This window comes from Bubalus bubalis, chromosome 3 (genome assembly GCF_019923935.1).
Source record: "Bubalus bubalis isolate 160015118507 breed Murrah chromosome 3, NDDB_SH_1, whole genome shotgun sequence".
Taxonomy (NCBI): Eukaryota; Metazoa; Chordata; class Mammalia; order Artiodactyla; family Bovidae; genus Bubalus; species Bubalus bubalis.
The window spans coordinates 22,858,732-22,871,636 of NC_059159.1; the positions used below are offsets into that span (position 1 = coordinate 22,858,732).

At 36.5% G+C, this 12,905-nt stretch overlaps 1 protein-coding gene across 3 annotated transcripts in view; it reads left to right on the forward strand.

Moving 5' to 3' along the window:
- The first annotated feature begins 2,636 nt into the window (after positions 1-2,636).
- Positions 2,637-12,905, forward strand: part of IKZF3 (IKAROS family zinc finger 3) — a 93,341-nt gene continuing 83,072 nt past the window's right edge. Inside the window, exon 1 of one of the 3 annotated variants that reach the window (XM_006068572.4) lies at positions 2,637-3,002. In XM_006068572.4, the coding sequence (XP_006068634.1) occupies positions 2,996-3,002 (7 nt within the window). In that variant the 5' untranslated portion in view covers positions 2,637-2,995. The remainder of the gene's footprint in view (positions 3,003-12,905) is intronic. The other 2 variants (XM_006068571.4, XM_025280192.3) reach the window with 2 other exon arrangements.

Below are 12,905 nucleotides of genomic sequence, written 5' to 3' on the forward strand. Positions count from 1 at the left end.
GGGGTGAGATCAAGAGTTTTCAGTTTTATTTCCTTTGAGCCGAGTCAGTACTTGGACTATCTCAGATGGTCCAGGAGCAGCCTTTGTCAGTGATTTCAATTTTAGTCACTGTTAATTTTACTACATAGCATAAGCCATGAAATGTGATTCGGTGAGTCAGATCCACCCTTGTCAGTTACCGTGTCTAGATTCATGGTTTAGTCTCAACTGTTCCCTTCTTAAAGTAATGATAATGAAGACAAATTTAGGCATTATCTCTGATTCCCTGGGAGTTTATCATTAAACCCACAGCGTTTTATTAGCTTCCCAGTTATAAGTAATTGATCCTTGTAAACCCTGGGTGATCAACTTTGAATACTGTAAGAAGAGACTTAACCAAATGAGTAGTGATTTGTTCAAAGAATCCATCTACTGTTTTAGAACAAACTTTTAATTTTAGAATAGTTTTACATTTACAGAAAAATTGTGAAGATAGTACCGAGTTCTCATGTATGCCCACCTATTTCCTTATAATTAACATCTTACATTTGTTATGATACTTTTCTCACAAGTAATGACCAATATTGATACCTTATTAAATAAAGTCCATACTTGATTCAGATTTCCTTAGTTTTTACCTATTGGCCTTTTTCTGCTCCAGGATCCCACTCAGGATCCCTTGTTACTTTAGTCATCAAGTCTCCTTAGTGGTGACAGTTTCTCAGACATTTCTTGGTTTTGATGACCTTGACAGTTAATGGGTTTTGAGATGACATTGACTTGATCTGAACTGGTCAGGCTCTTTGCAGAATGCCTCTAGGTTAGACTGGAGCTTAACCAGTCTAGGTTAACCCTCTAGGTTAGGGTTAATGGATGGAAGGCTATGGAGGTGAAGTACCATTTTCAAGTATATATCAAGGGCACATACTGTCACATGCCTTATATCACTGTTGTTGTTAACTTGATCACCTGCCTGAGGTAGTATTTGTCTGGTTTCTGTCATATAACGTTACTCTCTTTCCTGTACCTTTTCATACTGTAATCTTTGGAAGGATGTCACTATGTGAATAGCATTCTTTTAAAACAAAACAAAACAAAACACCTTTTTGGGGGGGTGGGGTGCTTTGTGTGGCTTGTGGGATCTCAGTTCCCTGACCAGGGATTGAACCCAGGCCATGGCAGTAAAAGCCCAGAATCCTAATCACTAGGCCACTAGAAACACCCATAAGTGAATTGCACACTTAAGGAGTGGGGATTTATGCTCTACCTCCTTGAGGGTGAAATAGCTGCATGAATTATTTTACCCACTTACTTTTTATCTATCCCCTTAAGTATCACGTTTTTGAGTCTGAAATACTCAATACTGAGCTAATTATTCACAGAGTAGTAACACATTCCATTGATAAGTATAAAGAACATTGTAATGGAAGCTAAACACCTTCTAAAACTTTTAATAACCAAATAACTATTCATCCTTACACCATCCCTGTGAAATTTTACAGTTCCTCTTCTGCTACTTTTGATGTGCTATTTTTGCCTTTAGAAACTAACAAACAACAAATTTCCCCTTTCGATACTAAAATTAGACCTAGTGTTTAGAGTATTTCTCTGAAATTGTTATTATCCTGTAGAACTCCATCCCATACAAGTTATAGAGATGCTGTCATGGTGCCATAATCGTAAAACAAAGCCACTACAAGTAATTAACTCATTTAAAAATTATATACCTATATCTATATATATGTCTCCTATACCAAGGCATATTTAAAATAAACTAAAATTCATAAAATTACCATATGTATTCTTTAACTGGATAAGAATGGGTTTACTCTGGTATGGCCTTCTGATGCATGAACGCCCAACCTTAAGTCTCAAATATACTTGTATATACCAACCACTTCTAACAAAGGCAAAATGGTCTTTTTGAGAATCATTTACATGTTTAATATACTGGGTAACTTTAAGAGGACTCACCTGAACAATGTCCCTTCAACCTTAGTGTGAAGAAAAATTCTATTTTTTAAAAATTATGTGTTCACCTCCCCTTCCCTCTCCCTATAGTCAAATGTGTGCTTGATCTCTATAATGTGGGAAGGATGTTGGGAAAAGATGTTCACTCTGTGTACAACTAACATCTTTGAGTCAATTTTACTGTCTTTAGTGTATCTTCCCCTTACCACCCCAATCTCTTAGCACTGATATATGATATCAGATATGATATGATAATGATAAAAATATATGTATTTTTGTAAGCTGTCTCAGATCCTATTTGGAAGAAGGTAAGGTAGTAGAAAATAAACACACATAAATACAGTGTGTAGTGTTTTGTGAGTGGTGGGAAATAAACCAAGCAGTTTCCAAAAGGGAAAATAAAGTGAGAATATTGCTTCCAAAATTGAAAAAGTTGAGTTGATGAAAGTGCCAACACTCTTTGGAACTGTCTTAGCACTTCCTGAAAACTTGAACCAAGAACTTTTATTATGTGAGATGAAAGGTTGAGGAAGAAAAACATATTACATTTAATAGAGTGCTCATTGATGGCATTCATGGCTATCATCCCTGAATCTAGACCAAAAGTTCCAGATTTTGCTCAAGACAAACCTCTTTGAACTTAGACTTGCAAGAAAGCAATCCAGATCCTCCCTCCCTCCATGTGATATTACTGTCTTATCCATTATCCTTCTAAAATAGACATTTGGAGACAATTTACTGCCTTGCCATTTCCTTCCTATTGGGGTTCTCGGCTTTGACATTCAAAAGGCGGCTGGAGGCGCGGTAGATACCTCGGCGAGGAGCGTCCTTTAAAGCCGCCGCCAGCCAGCGCCGCTGTAACCCCGCGCACAGTCCGGTCGCCGGCTCCTGCCCCTTTCAATCTGCGCCGACGCGGCGGCCGGATCCCGGGGACTCCCCGCGCTGGGAATCTCCCGCCAGCTGCGCGCTGAGTCCCGGCGACGGCAGGAGCACGTGGAGCGGCTGGGTAGCCAGTGCGGCAGCTCCAGCCCAGCCCGGCAGCGAGATGGAAGGTGAGCCTCCAGCCTGCTTCTTTTCTAAGGGGTCTTTGAAATGCTCAACCGGTGCACGCAGCAGAGAGAGTTCCTTCTGAATCTCGGTTTTGCTTCTATTTATTTCTTTTGTCAAAAGTAAATTTGAAAAAAGTAAATTTCAGAGGGCAAAGCGTGTCGGTTTTCGTACATCTCTCATTTGCTACCTCCCCCCCACCCCCAACCTAACTTTGGACAGTGATAATTTCTCCGCAGTTTTACCTCTTAGGGTTTGTCAGGGGTCAACTCTGATTCTGCAGAGGAGGAGTACTTATGGGGTGTCCCTGAAATGGCAGCAAACCTAAGGTGGAATAACTAATCCTTTTGCATGATTTTTTCGTCCATGGCTTCAATGTCCATTGGAATTGGGCTAACCTGAGTGACTTCTTTAGGATGAAAGGTGACTTTTTTTACCCTCTAAGGGTAAATGCTGTCATATGGGAAGGTAAATTTTTAAGTGATGGCATTTGTGCTTCCCTTGGTACTCAATCTTCTAATGATAACTTATTTACTCAAAGCAAAAAATCAAGCTCACATGAAAAGTTTCATTTGAATTAATTTTTAAAGTCATTAACCTATCCTCACTTCCCCCCAAATTTTCAGTATTATTGGGATATATATACTTCCTTGGGATAACTAAAGTTTCACAGTATTATTTTAAACTTTTCAACAGTTCTCAACAAGTGTTTCTAAAACCTTGAAAATGGCAGGTGCATCTCAAGTTGGAGAAAATCAGAAAATAGAAAATCAGAATTTGTGAGAAATGTATTCATTCTATTAGTAAATGAGACACTGACACCTAATTAAAATGTTAACTTGATAAATAATTATCAATAGCCTGGATATTTTCTTCATAACGATTGAAGGCTCTCTTATTGCCAGTATACCTTGATCTTTGGCCGCTTTAGGTCTAGGGTCTATGAAGTTATTAAAACTTAATTGAATATGTCAGGACACAAAATAAATTTTGTTTCATGTATAATTGAGCACCATACTGTGATTGTAAATCTTTAATTTACACATGGGTATGTTTATAATTTTAAACTGACTTGGCACTTATACGTGTTTTTTTCCCTCTAAGTAGAGCGCCAAATGATAAGTCAGTGCACAGTACATATTTAGTATTCTGTAAAAAAAAAATTTAATGATCATTATTGAAAAATATTTTAAGGGTTTTTCTCTTATGAACAACTTTTTGCTTTAAATCAAGGTTTAAAAGTAAATCTAAAAATTTACACTTTGAATATTTTAAAAATGGTTTATGATGTGTAATTTTTATCATGTAAAGATTTCATTGGCCAAGAACAGGAAGAAATTAGGTTGTTGTACACTAGAAAAAATAATTTAAAAAACACTCAGGTTTTAATTATTTCAAATGAATTCCTGAGTTTATTTTTGTGATGTGATAGATCAATACTCCAACACTGTTTTTTCCTAGTCTTAATCATTATCATTTCATTCTCAAGAATAACATATGAATGAATGTAAGACAGTGGAAACTGGGATGTTTCTCTATAAATGTTAATACTCCAGAATTCATTTATTTAATGTGAAATAAAGAAATTATTAACTAAATAGAATAATTATTAAAGCCCTAACAGTGACTTTTTGATAAGCTGAATAAAAAGGGAATGAAAACTTGTGTAGAATTTTATTTGGAATGTACAGGCTATAAATGGAAAGAGAATACAGAATTGAATCACTAGGTGAGTTTAGATGAGTAGATTATATTCATAATCCGTGGAGATGGATGTTATATGGTATGCTTGATGCAAAGATTTCACACTTAAATCAAGAACTAAGATTAACAGAAAGGTTAGTGATGTGAATTTGGCTATTCTAACATCACATCCTTGAGGATCAGAGTATTTGGTATAATAAAATATCTGGTTTATTATAGTCACTCAAGATTGGCTAATCTGGCCCATGTGTTTGATATTTAAATAAAGTACTTTTATACTATTTTGATATTTTGGTCCCAGTTTAGAATTTGACCTATAGTGTATACCTGTCATGTCTTGGCACTGTAAGCATACTTGATGAAGTACTTTTATTTTCTGCCTAATTTGGGGGCCAGATTAATATGCTATGGTTTATTGTGAAATGTGAAACTATATAGTCGATATTTCTTCAACATAAAAAATCTTTTAAAAAAGTTATTCATTTTTCATTCATCACCAGACATTTATTGAGAATTTCTGTGTGTGAAGATGTCAGATGAAATAAGCTTTTGAAATAGAAAGTTTGTCATATAAAGATGAAGAGTTAATGCATGTAATAAATTGAGAACTAGAATTGTTTTCTTTTCTCCCAATTTGTGATCCTGAATACTTTCTACACAGAGATTCTTTATGTTACTGAATTTTGTTATTTATGCTGTAATAATATCCCTTCTGTCTGATGGTTGAGAAATGGGTAGTTCACAAATTTTACAGGTATTGGCATATTTCTTATTTAATATAAAACCTTTGGAAAAAAAAAACAAAAACCTTTGGGATTTCCCTGGTGGTCTGGTGGTTAAGAATCCCACTTCCAATGCAGGTGATGCAGGTCTGATCCCAGGTCTGGGAATGAAGATCCCACATGCCATGAGAAAAGCTCATGTGCCACAACTGAGACCCAGTGCAGCTAAATAAATAAATATTTTTAAAAACCTTTTTTATTTCAACATTATTGGGAAGAAATCTTTCTAAGAGTATTTGTTACACAGACCCCTTATAAGTGAGGTCCACAAGAGAAAACTTTATCTTAGGGACCCAGACTCAGTATTCTGACCATCAGGTAATATATTGTTCTGTAGTATATTCTCATGGGGTTTTGAACTGTGCAAAGCTGAATGCCCCTACACTAAATATTCCCAGGTTATTGTGTAATTTTTGTCTCCTTCTTGATGTCAGCTTCCCACCACATGGCTTTTGTGGTAGCCATTTTTTTTTTTCATTTCTAGCTTCCTTTCTCTGTTCTGGATGGATGGTATTTACATAGATACAGCCTCCAGATGGTGGTTTACTAGCCCTCCGTTATGAACATGTGAAGGTTGAACTGATAAAATTCAAAGGAACAAAAGCCACAGAAAGGTCATGGGGTCCTGGTAGAACATAATTTTAGAAAATTTCTGGTTGTGTTTCCTGCAATCTAATATGCTGTTTCATACTTCCATGTCTTTGCTAAAATTTTCATCCCATTCTTTACCTTGTTATGCCTACTCATCTTTTCATGCATTATCACCATGAAGGACCTCCTTCTCATGACTTTTCCTGGTGCTTTCTGGTGGTCATTCTATTCAGTCCCTCACCTCCATCCACCTGGGCTAAGGGCCTTTCCTTACTTCTCCCAATTATATTGAAATTATTTACCGATTTAAGTGTTTATTCCCCCACTGGTCTTTAAGCTTCTGAAGGCAGAAACTCTGTATTATTTTTGTATACTCAGTGCAAAGAGCAGTTCCTGGTTCATAAAAGATCCTCCGAGTTTGTTGCATTAAAGTTTCAAAATGGTGCCCAAAAAGGACTTCCCTGGTGATAGTCCAGTGATTAAGACTTTGCCTTTCAGTGCAGGGGTGCGGGTTCGATCCCTGGTCAGGGAGCTAACATCCCATATGCCTCACAGTCAAAAAACCAAAACATGAAACAGAAGCATTATTGTAACAAATCTAATAAAGAATTTAAGAAAATGGTCCTCATAAAAAAACTTTGAAAAAATGGTGCTGAAAGTCATTTTCATTATCTTTATTATGATGCCTTTTATTAATTACTTTTTGTGAATAAGGGATTGGTGCTAGCAATTCCTTGTTAGAACTCAGAAAAATTTTTAAATATTTAAAATGGTATAACAGAAAGGAAAACTTAGAAAACAAAAATGGTATTGATTTTTTGACTAGCATATTACTTAATGCTAAACCTTACCTTTTTAACATTACATGAGCAGATTTCAGGATCACATATTAGTCCATTAAAACATGGATCAAATATGAGGGGAAATTTACTTTCTCAGTCAGTAAGATACATGAATGGTATCATAAAATTATCATACATTTTCCTGGTGATACCTTTTTAATACGTTGTTAAAAGTTTGTCATCAGTGTATGTATTTACACTTACGACTAAAAGATTATCGGTAGGTCTTTTATCAGATAACCAGTATGAATTGGCTCCTAACTCAAGCTGTGGTTCTAGACCATGTGTGAAAAAGGAGTGATTAACACAGAAGCTGCCTGCAGTATGTACCCAATAAATGCTTTTTGAATGTGTTAAACATACATTAGTTATTGCGGAAAAAGATTCTAAACATCACAAGAACATGGAGTAGGCTGCTGTTAAGCCTTTTGAAAATACAACTCTCCCATTAACTGGCACATTCATAATAATTAGAAATCATAAGGATGACTCTAAGGCCTTTGAATCACTTTTTTAAAAAAGATGATATAATTAAATTGATTATATTTCTATTATAGGGGGATTATTTGAAAAGTGGTGTATATATATATAACTATTAATTATTATTGCTGTAAAATCTGTCAAAATAATCCCTAATGATCCTGAATGAGATAATTTTTTCAGCCTTAATTGAAATCTGCTTTTGCATCCAGAATTAAAGTTCTTAGAGTACAAAGTGATATAGAGTAAATCAATATAATTTGGAGTCAATACCATATTATATTGGACATGTAGCCCATCTAGAAGACAGAAAAAACTAAATGTTTAATAATAGATATGCAACAGAATAAAAGCATTTATTAAGCAGTGCTTTTTACACATCAAAAATTCAAAAGAGGCTTACCTCCTGACTTATATCAATGGAATTGGCAACATATCACAAATTGCATTTGTTAGCAACTGTTCTTAGAGATAACATTTTTGGCACATCAGGTTATTTGTGGGTTTATAAAGAAAACTTTTAAAATAAGAGAAATGGAAAACATTTCAATAGCATCACTGATGAAGCAGTGCAAAACTGTATTTTTTACTCTTAACTCTTAATTATTTAAAGATTATTTAACTAGATTTCTTGCATATTTTGGTCAGTAGTACACCTGTTGCCCCGTCTAAACTGTCAGATTCCAAAGTGTAGGGATCTTTTTATCACCAGTGATAACTAGTACCCAGCCTGTCCCTAGCACATAGTAGGACTGCAGTCATTTATTGAATAAATCAACTAATAAATTGCCTGCGTTTGGTCATTTGACTATTTATTTGTTCAACTTGTATGGTAAAGATAGTAAAGAAAATAGTGACATGAAAGCTAGTTAATTTTGCTGGTTAATTTGTCAGAGGTGCTATTAAAGGTTTGATAGAAGAGCTTCGAATGTTGGCTGAATTCAACAGGATGAATACTGTTATTTTTTTCTTATCCAATACTGGCTTAACTTTGGGCAAAATAACATAGTGAAATCTAATCCTTGACTTTGCTACATTGTTTTGCAGTGTTTCAGCAAGCCACAATAAACTATTTCTTCACAACAAATGTTTTGCTTTTTAAAGTTGAGAATACCATATTTTACTTCATTTGAATTCTCTATCACACCACGATCAATTTATTTGCAAAGTATTATCTGTTTTAGAGACTGTTAACATAGCAGAATATTTAGAACATCAGAGCAATTTTATATGAGCAAATATGCACAGGAAAAAAATGCCAGTGCACAACCACGATCTTACTCATATCACATTTATAAATTTTTAATATTTTCAAAGAGCTGGTTAAAAAGTTTTATTTTGAGGTCTGAATATAAATTTTATAGGGATAATCTTCAATGCATTAATATTTGGTAAATGATACACATGAAAGTCAAATTGAGCCCCTGATATACATTTGTGCTACTGTCTACACTGTGCACAAGTGTATAACAAATGATCTTCAATTGCAGAGATAAAGGCAGATGATGGCAAAAATGATTAGTTGTTAAATATTACAAAAACCGTTTTTTCAGAGTGGAGCTATTATATTTTACATCAGCTATGATATAACTCCACATTCATAAAAAGTTGATTATTGAGCATGCTCATTTTTTATCCACAGAATATTTTTTTCCTATGCATATGTGCTCATGTAAAGTTATTTAGGTAAGGATATCACTATAGGGACCACTGCTAGATCCACTTAGCTATTGACCCTTTGCCTCTACCACAGATCAGCAACTGGCAGTCTTTTAGGAAGCTGTTCCCTATTCTAGGTTGGAATCTCTTGCTTTTCTGAAACTTAGTAATATTTTATGTCCTCTAATGACTGCTAGAACCTAACTGTATTTTTATGCATAAAGTATTCTTGCATGGTTTTAATGCAATCTAAATTGTTTAAGAATGAAACTGCTGTCTACTGGGTTGGCCAAAAAGTTTGTCTGGGTTCCTTTTGACCAACCCAATAAATCAAAGGAAGATGATTCTTTCTTTAGTTTGGAGCCAAGACTTTCGCCATTATTGATGCAAGTTATATCTTGCATATTTTGTCTCTTGCATTCATGATGATTCTATAAACATATCTGACTACCTTCTTATTATGTCTTATATAATAATTTACTAGTACATTTACATATTAAAACAAATTTTTTAAATTTATTTCACATTTATGTTACAGTTAGGTTTTTATTTTTAGAAAACTTCAATGTGTGGATAGGTTATATTTAATTTATGATGGTGTGTGTGTATGTTAGTCATTCAGTTGTGTCCGACACTTTGTTACCCCATGGACTGTAGCCTGCCAGACTGCTGTGTCCATGGAATTCTCTAGGCAAGAATACTGGAGTGGGTTGTCATTCCCTTCTCCAGGGGATCTTCCCAACCCAGGGGTCGACCTGGGGTAAAGAGGTATTATAAAATACTTTTTCTAAAAGAGGGGGGCACTTGGTCTTGATAAGGTTGAGAACTCCTCTAAGTTTATAATACTGCAAGAGACCAGCAAATCTGAATAAGATGGTGTGTACAAAAACCACCTTGCATTCTACTAGAAGTAAAGTTAGGATCCAGCACATGTTCAGTTTAATTCATAATTCATTTACAAAGATCCTTTAGACACCTGTTAATCTAAGAATGGTGTGTGGACCAGTACCACTAGCAACATCTGGGACATGTTACAGATGCAGAATCTCAGGCCAGACATGCTGAATCAAAATTTGCATTTTAATGAGATTTCTAGGGCATTCTTGTGCACACTAAAATGTGATAAACATGGTCCACAGTTTGAAAAGTATTAGTGAAACATCACTTTCATAGCACATACTGGGTTAGTAGTAGATCATCTTTATATCTTTCAGTTCAGTTCAGTTCAGTCGCTCAGTCGTGTCCGACTCTTTGCAACCCCATGAACCGCAGCACCCCAGGCCTCCCTGTCCATCGCCAACTCCCGGAGTTTACCCAAACTCATGTCCATTGAGTCGGTGATACCATCTAACCATCTCATCCTCTGTCATCCACTTTTCCTCCTGCCCTCAATCTTTCCCAACATCAGGGTCTTTTCAAATGAGTCAGCTCTTCACATCAGGTGGCCAAAGTATTGGAGTTTCAGCTTCAACATCAGGCCTTCGGATGAACACCCAGGACTGATCTGCTTTAGGATGGACTGGTTGGATCTCCTTGCAGTCCAAGGGACTCTCAAGAGTCTTCTCCAACACCACAGTTCAAAAGCATCAATTCTTCTGCACTCAGCTTTCTTTATAGTCCAACTCTCATATCCATACATGACCACTGGAAAAACCGTAGCCTTGACTAGACGGACCTTTGTTGACAAAGTAATGTCTCTGCTTTTTAATATCCTGTCTAGGTTGGTCATAATTTTTGTTCCAAGGAGTAAGTGTCTTAATTTCATGACTGCAGACACCATCTGCAGTGACTTTGGAGCCCCCCAAAATAAAGTCAGCCACTCTTTCCCCATCTATTTCCCATGAAGTGATGGGACCAGATGCCATGATCTTAGTTTTCTGAATGTTGAGCTTTAAGCCAACTTTTTCACTCTGCTCTTTCACTTTCATTCAAGAGACTCTTTAGTTCCTCTTCACTTTCTGCCATAAGGGTGGTGTCATCTGCATATCTGAGGTTATTGATATTTCTCCCGGCAATCTTGATTCCAGCTTGTGCTTCCTCCAGCCCAGCATTTCTCACGATGTACTCTGCGTATAAGTTAAATAAGCAGGATAACAATATACAGCCCTGACGTACTCCTTTTCCTATTTGGAACCGGTCTGTTGTTCCATGTTCAGTTCTAACTGTTGCTTCCTGACCTGCATATAGGTTTCTCAAGAGGCAGGTCAGGTGGTCTGGTATTCCCATTGTTTTAGAATATATTTTTATTGTTTATATGCTGGTTTTAAAAGAGAGCTGAGCAATGAAAGTTTTTATAACATTTGATTTTGACTTACCTTGTAATATAACATTTATATTAATAGCAGTGTAATTCAAAAGTCAGAAATCTTTATTCATTCATTCTTCATTCAGAAACTGTTCACTGACTGTTATGTGTCTTGTATGCAAAGTATTGGCAATGCAATGGTGAAGAAGACAACAGTGCTTTTGCCCGCTTGGAATTTACAGTCCTGGGTGTTCTTTGGAAGGACTGATGGCTAAAGCTGAAACTCGAATACTTTGGCCACCTCACGTGTTGACTCATTGGAAAAGACTCTGATGCTGGGAGGGATTGGGGGCAGGAGGAGAGGGGGACGACAGAGGATGAGATGGCTGGAAGGCATCACCGACTCGATGGACATGAGTTTGAGTGAACTTCGGGAGTTAGTGATGGACAGGGAGGCCTGGCGTGCTGCGATTCATGGGGTTGCAAAGAGTTGGACACGACTGAGCAACTGAACTGATCTGAGGAAGGTAGGCTCCCAAACAGTAAATCCCCATTGAAAAGATTTGAGTTATTTGAAGTGTTATAAAAGAACAGTGCTAAAAGGAAGAATAATGGTCAGGGCAGGGTTGGTGCACCTCTCCTCTGAATAAAAAGTCTGGCTAGAGATAGAAATTTGGTCATCCTCAGCACGTAGATGATCCTTGGCGCCATGAGAATGATTGGGGCCACCTATTGTGAGAAGAGGGCTCGGGATCAAGCCCTGAGAAGCGTCCTATTTAGGTGGTCATGTAGAGGGGGAGGGGCTCACATAAGAGAAACAGCATGGCGAGACAAGTGAAAAAAACAACAGAATGTGGTGTAACGGAATTCAGGGGAGAGAGTGAACAGCTATGTTCACTGTTGCTGGAAAGTCAAGTAAAGTGAGGACAAATAGTGTGGGCTGGTTTTGGGCAACGTAAAACTTGCTAGTGACCTTAACAAAAGTGGTTTTTGTGGAGTGGGGATGGAAACCAGACTGAAATGATTAAAGCAGGAAGGGGAATAGAAGTAGAATCACTGGGTACACGTCATATTCTCCAGAAGTTTAGCTGGGAAGTGAAGCAGAGAAATAAGTGGAGCTGTTGCTGGAGAGAAGCATAGATGTGGATCAAGAGATTTTGTTTGTTTTTGTTTTCCAAAGATGAATGACACAAATTATCTGTAGCCTAAGCTTAGTGAAAAAAGAAAAAAAATCAAGGATCAAAAATTGAAACAAATCTTGAAATCTCAATCCTCAGGAAAATTTGATTGGAGAATTAGCTATCACTGAAAATATCTTTGTATTTAGGTGGTACATAACATGTAAATAAATTTCCTCACCGTAAGAATTTTTACATGGTGCCCATTCAGAGGATGGTTGGTATAGATATAGTCCATAAAGACTATAGAAAACTTATGAAAATCCCCCAAAATTCAAATGTTTTTTTAAAAGAGAGAAGATACTGCTATAATTGCGTTTTTAAGGTTTGGGCTTTTTTTTTTTGGCTGAACTGTGTGGCTTGCAAGATCTTAGTTCTCTGACCAGGGATTGAACCCAGAACCTCAACAGTGACAGTGCCAAGCCCT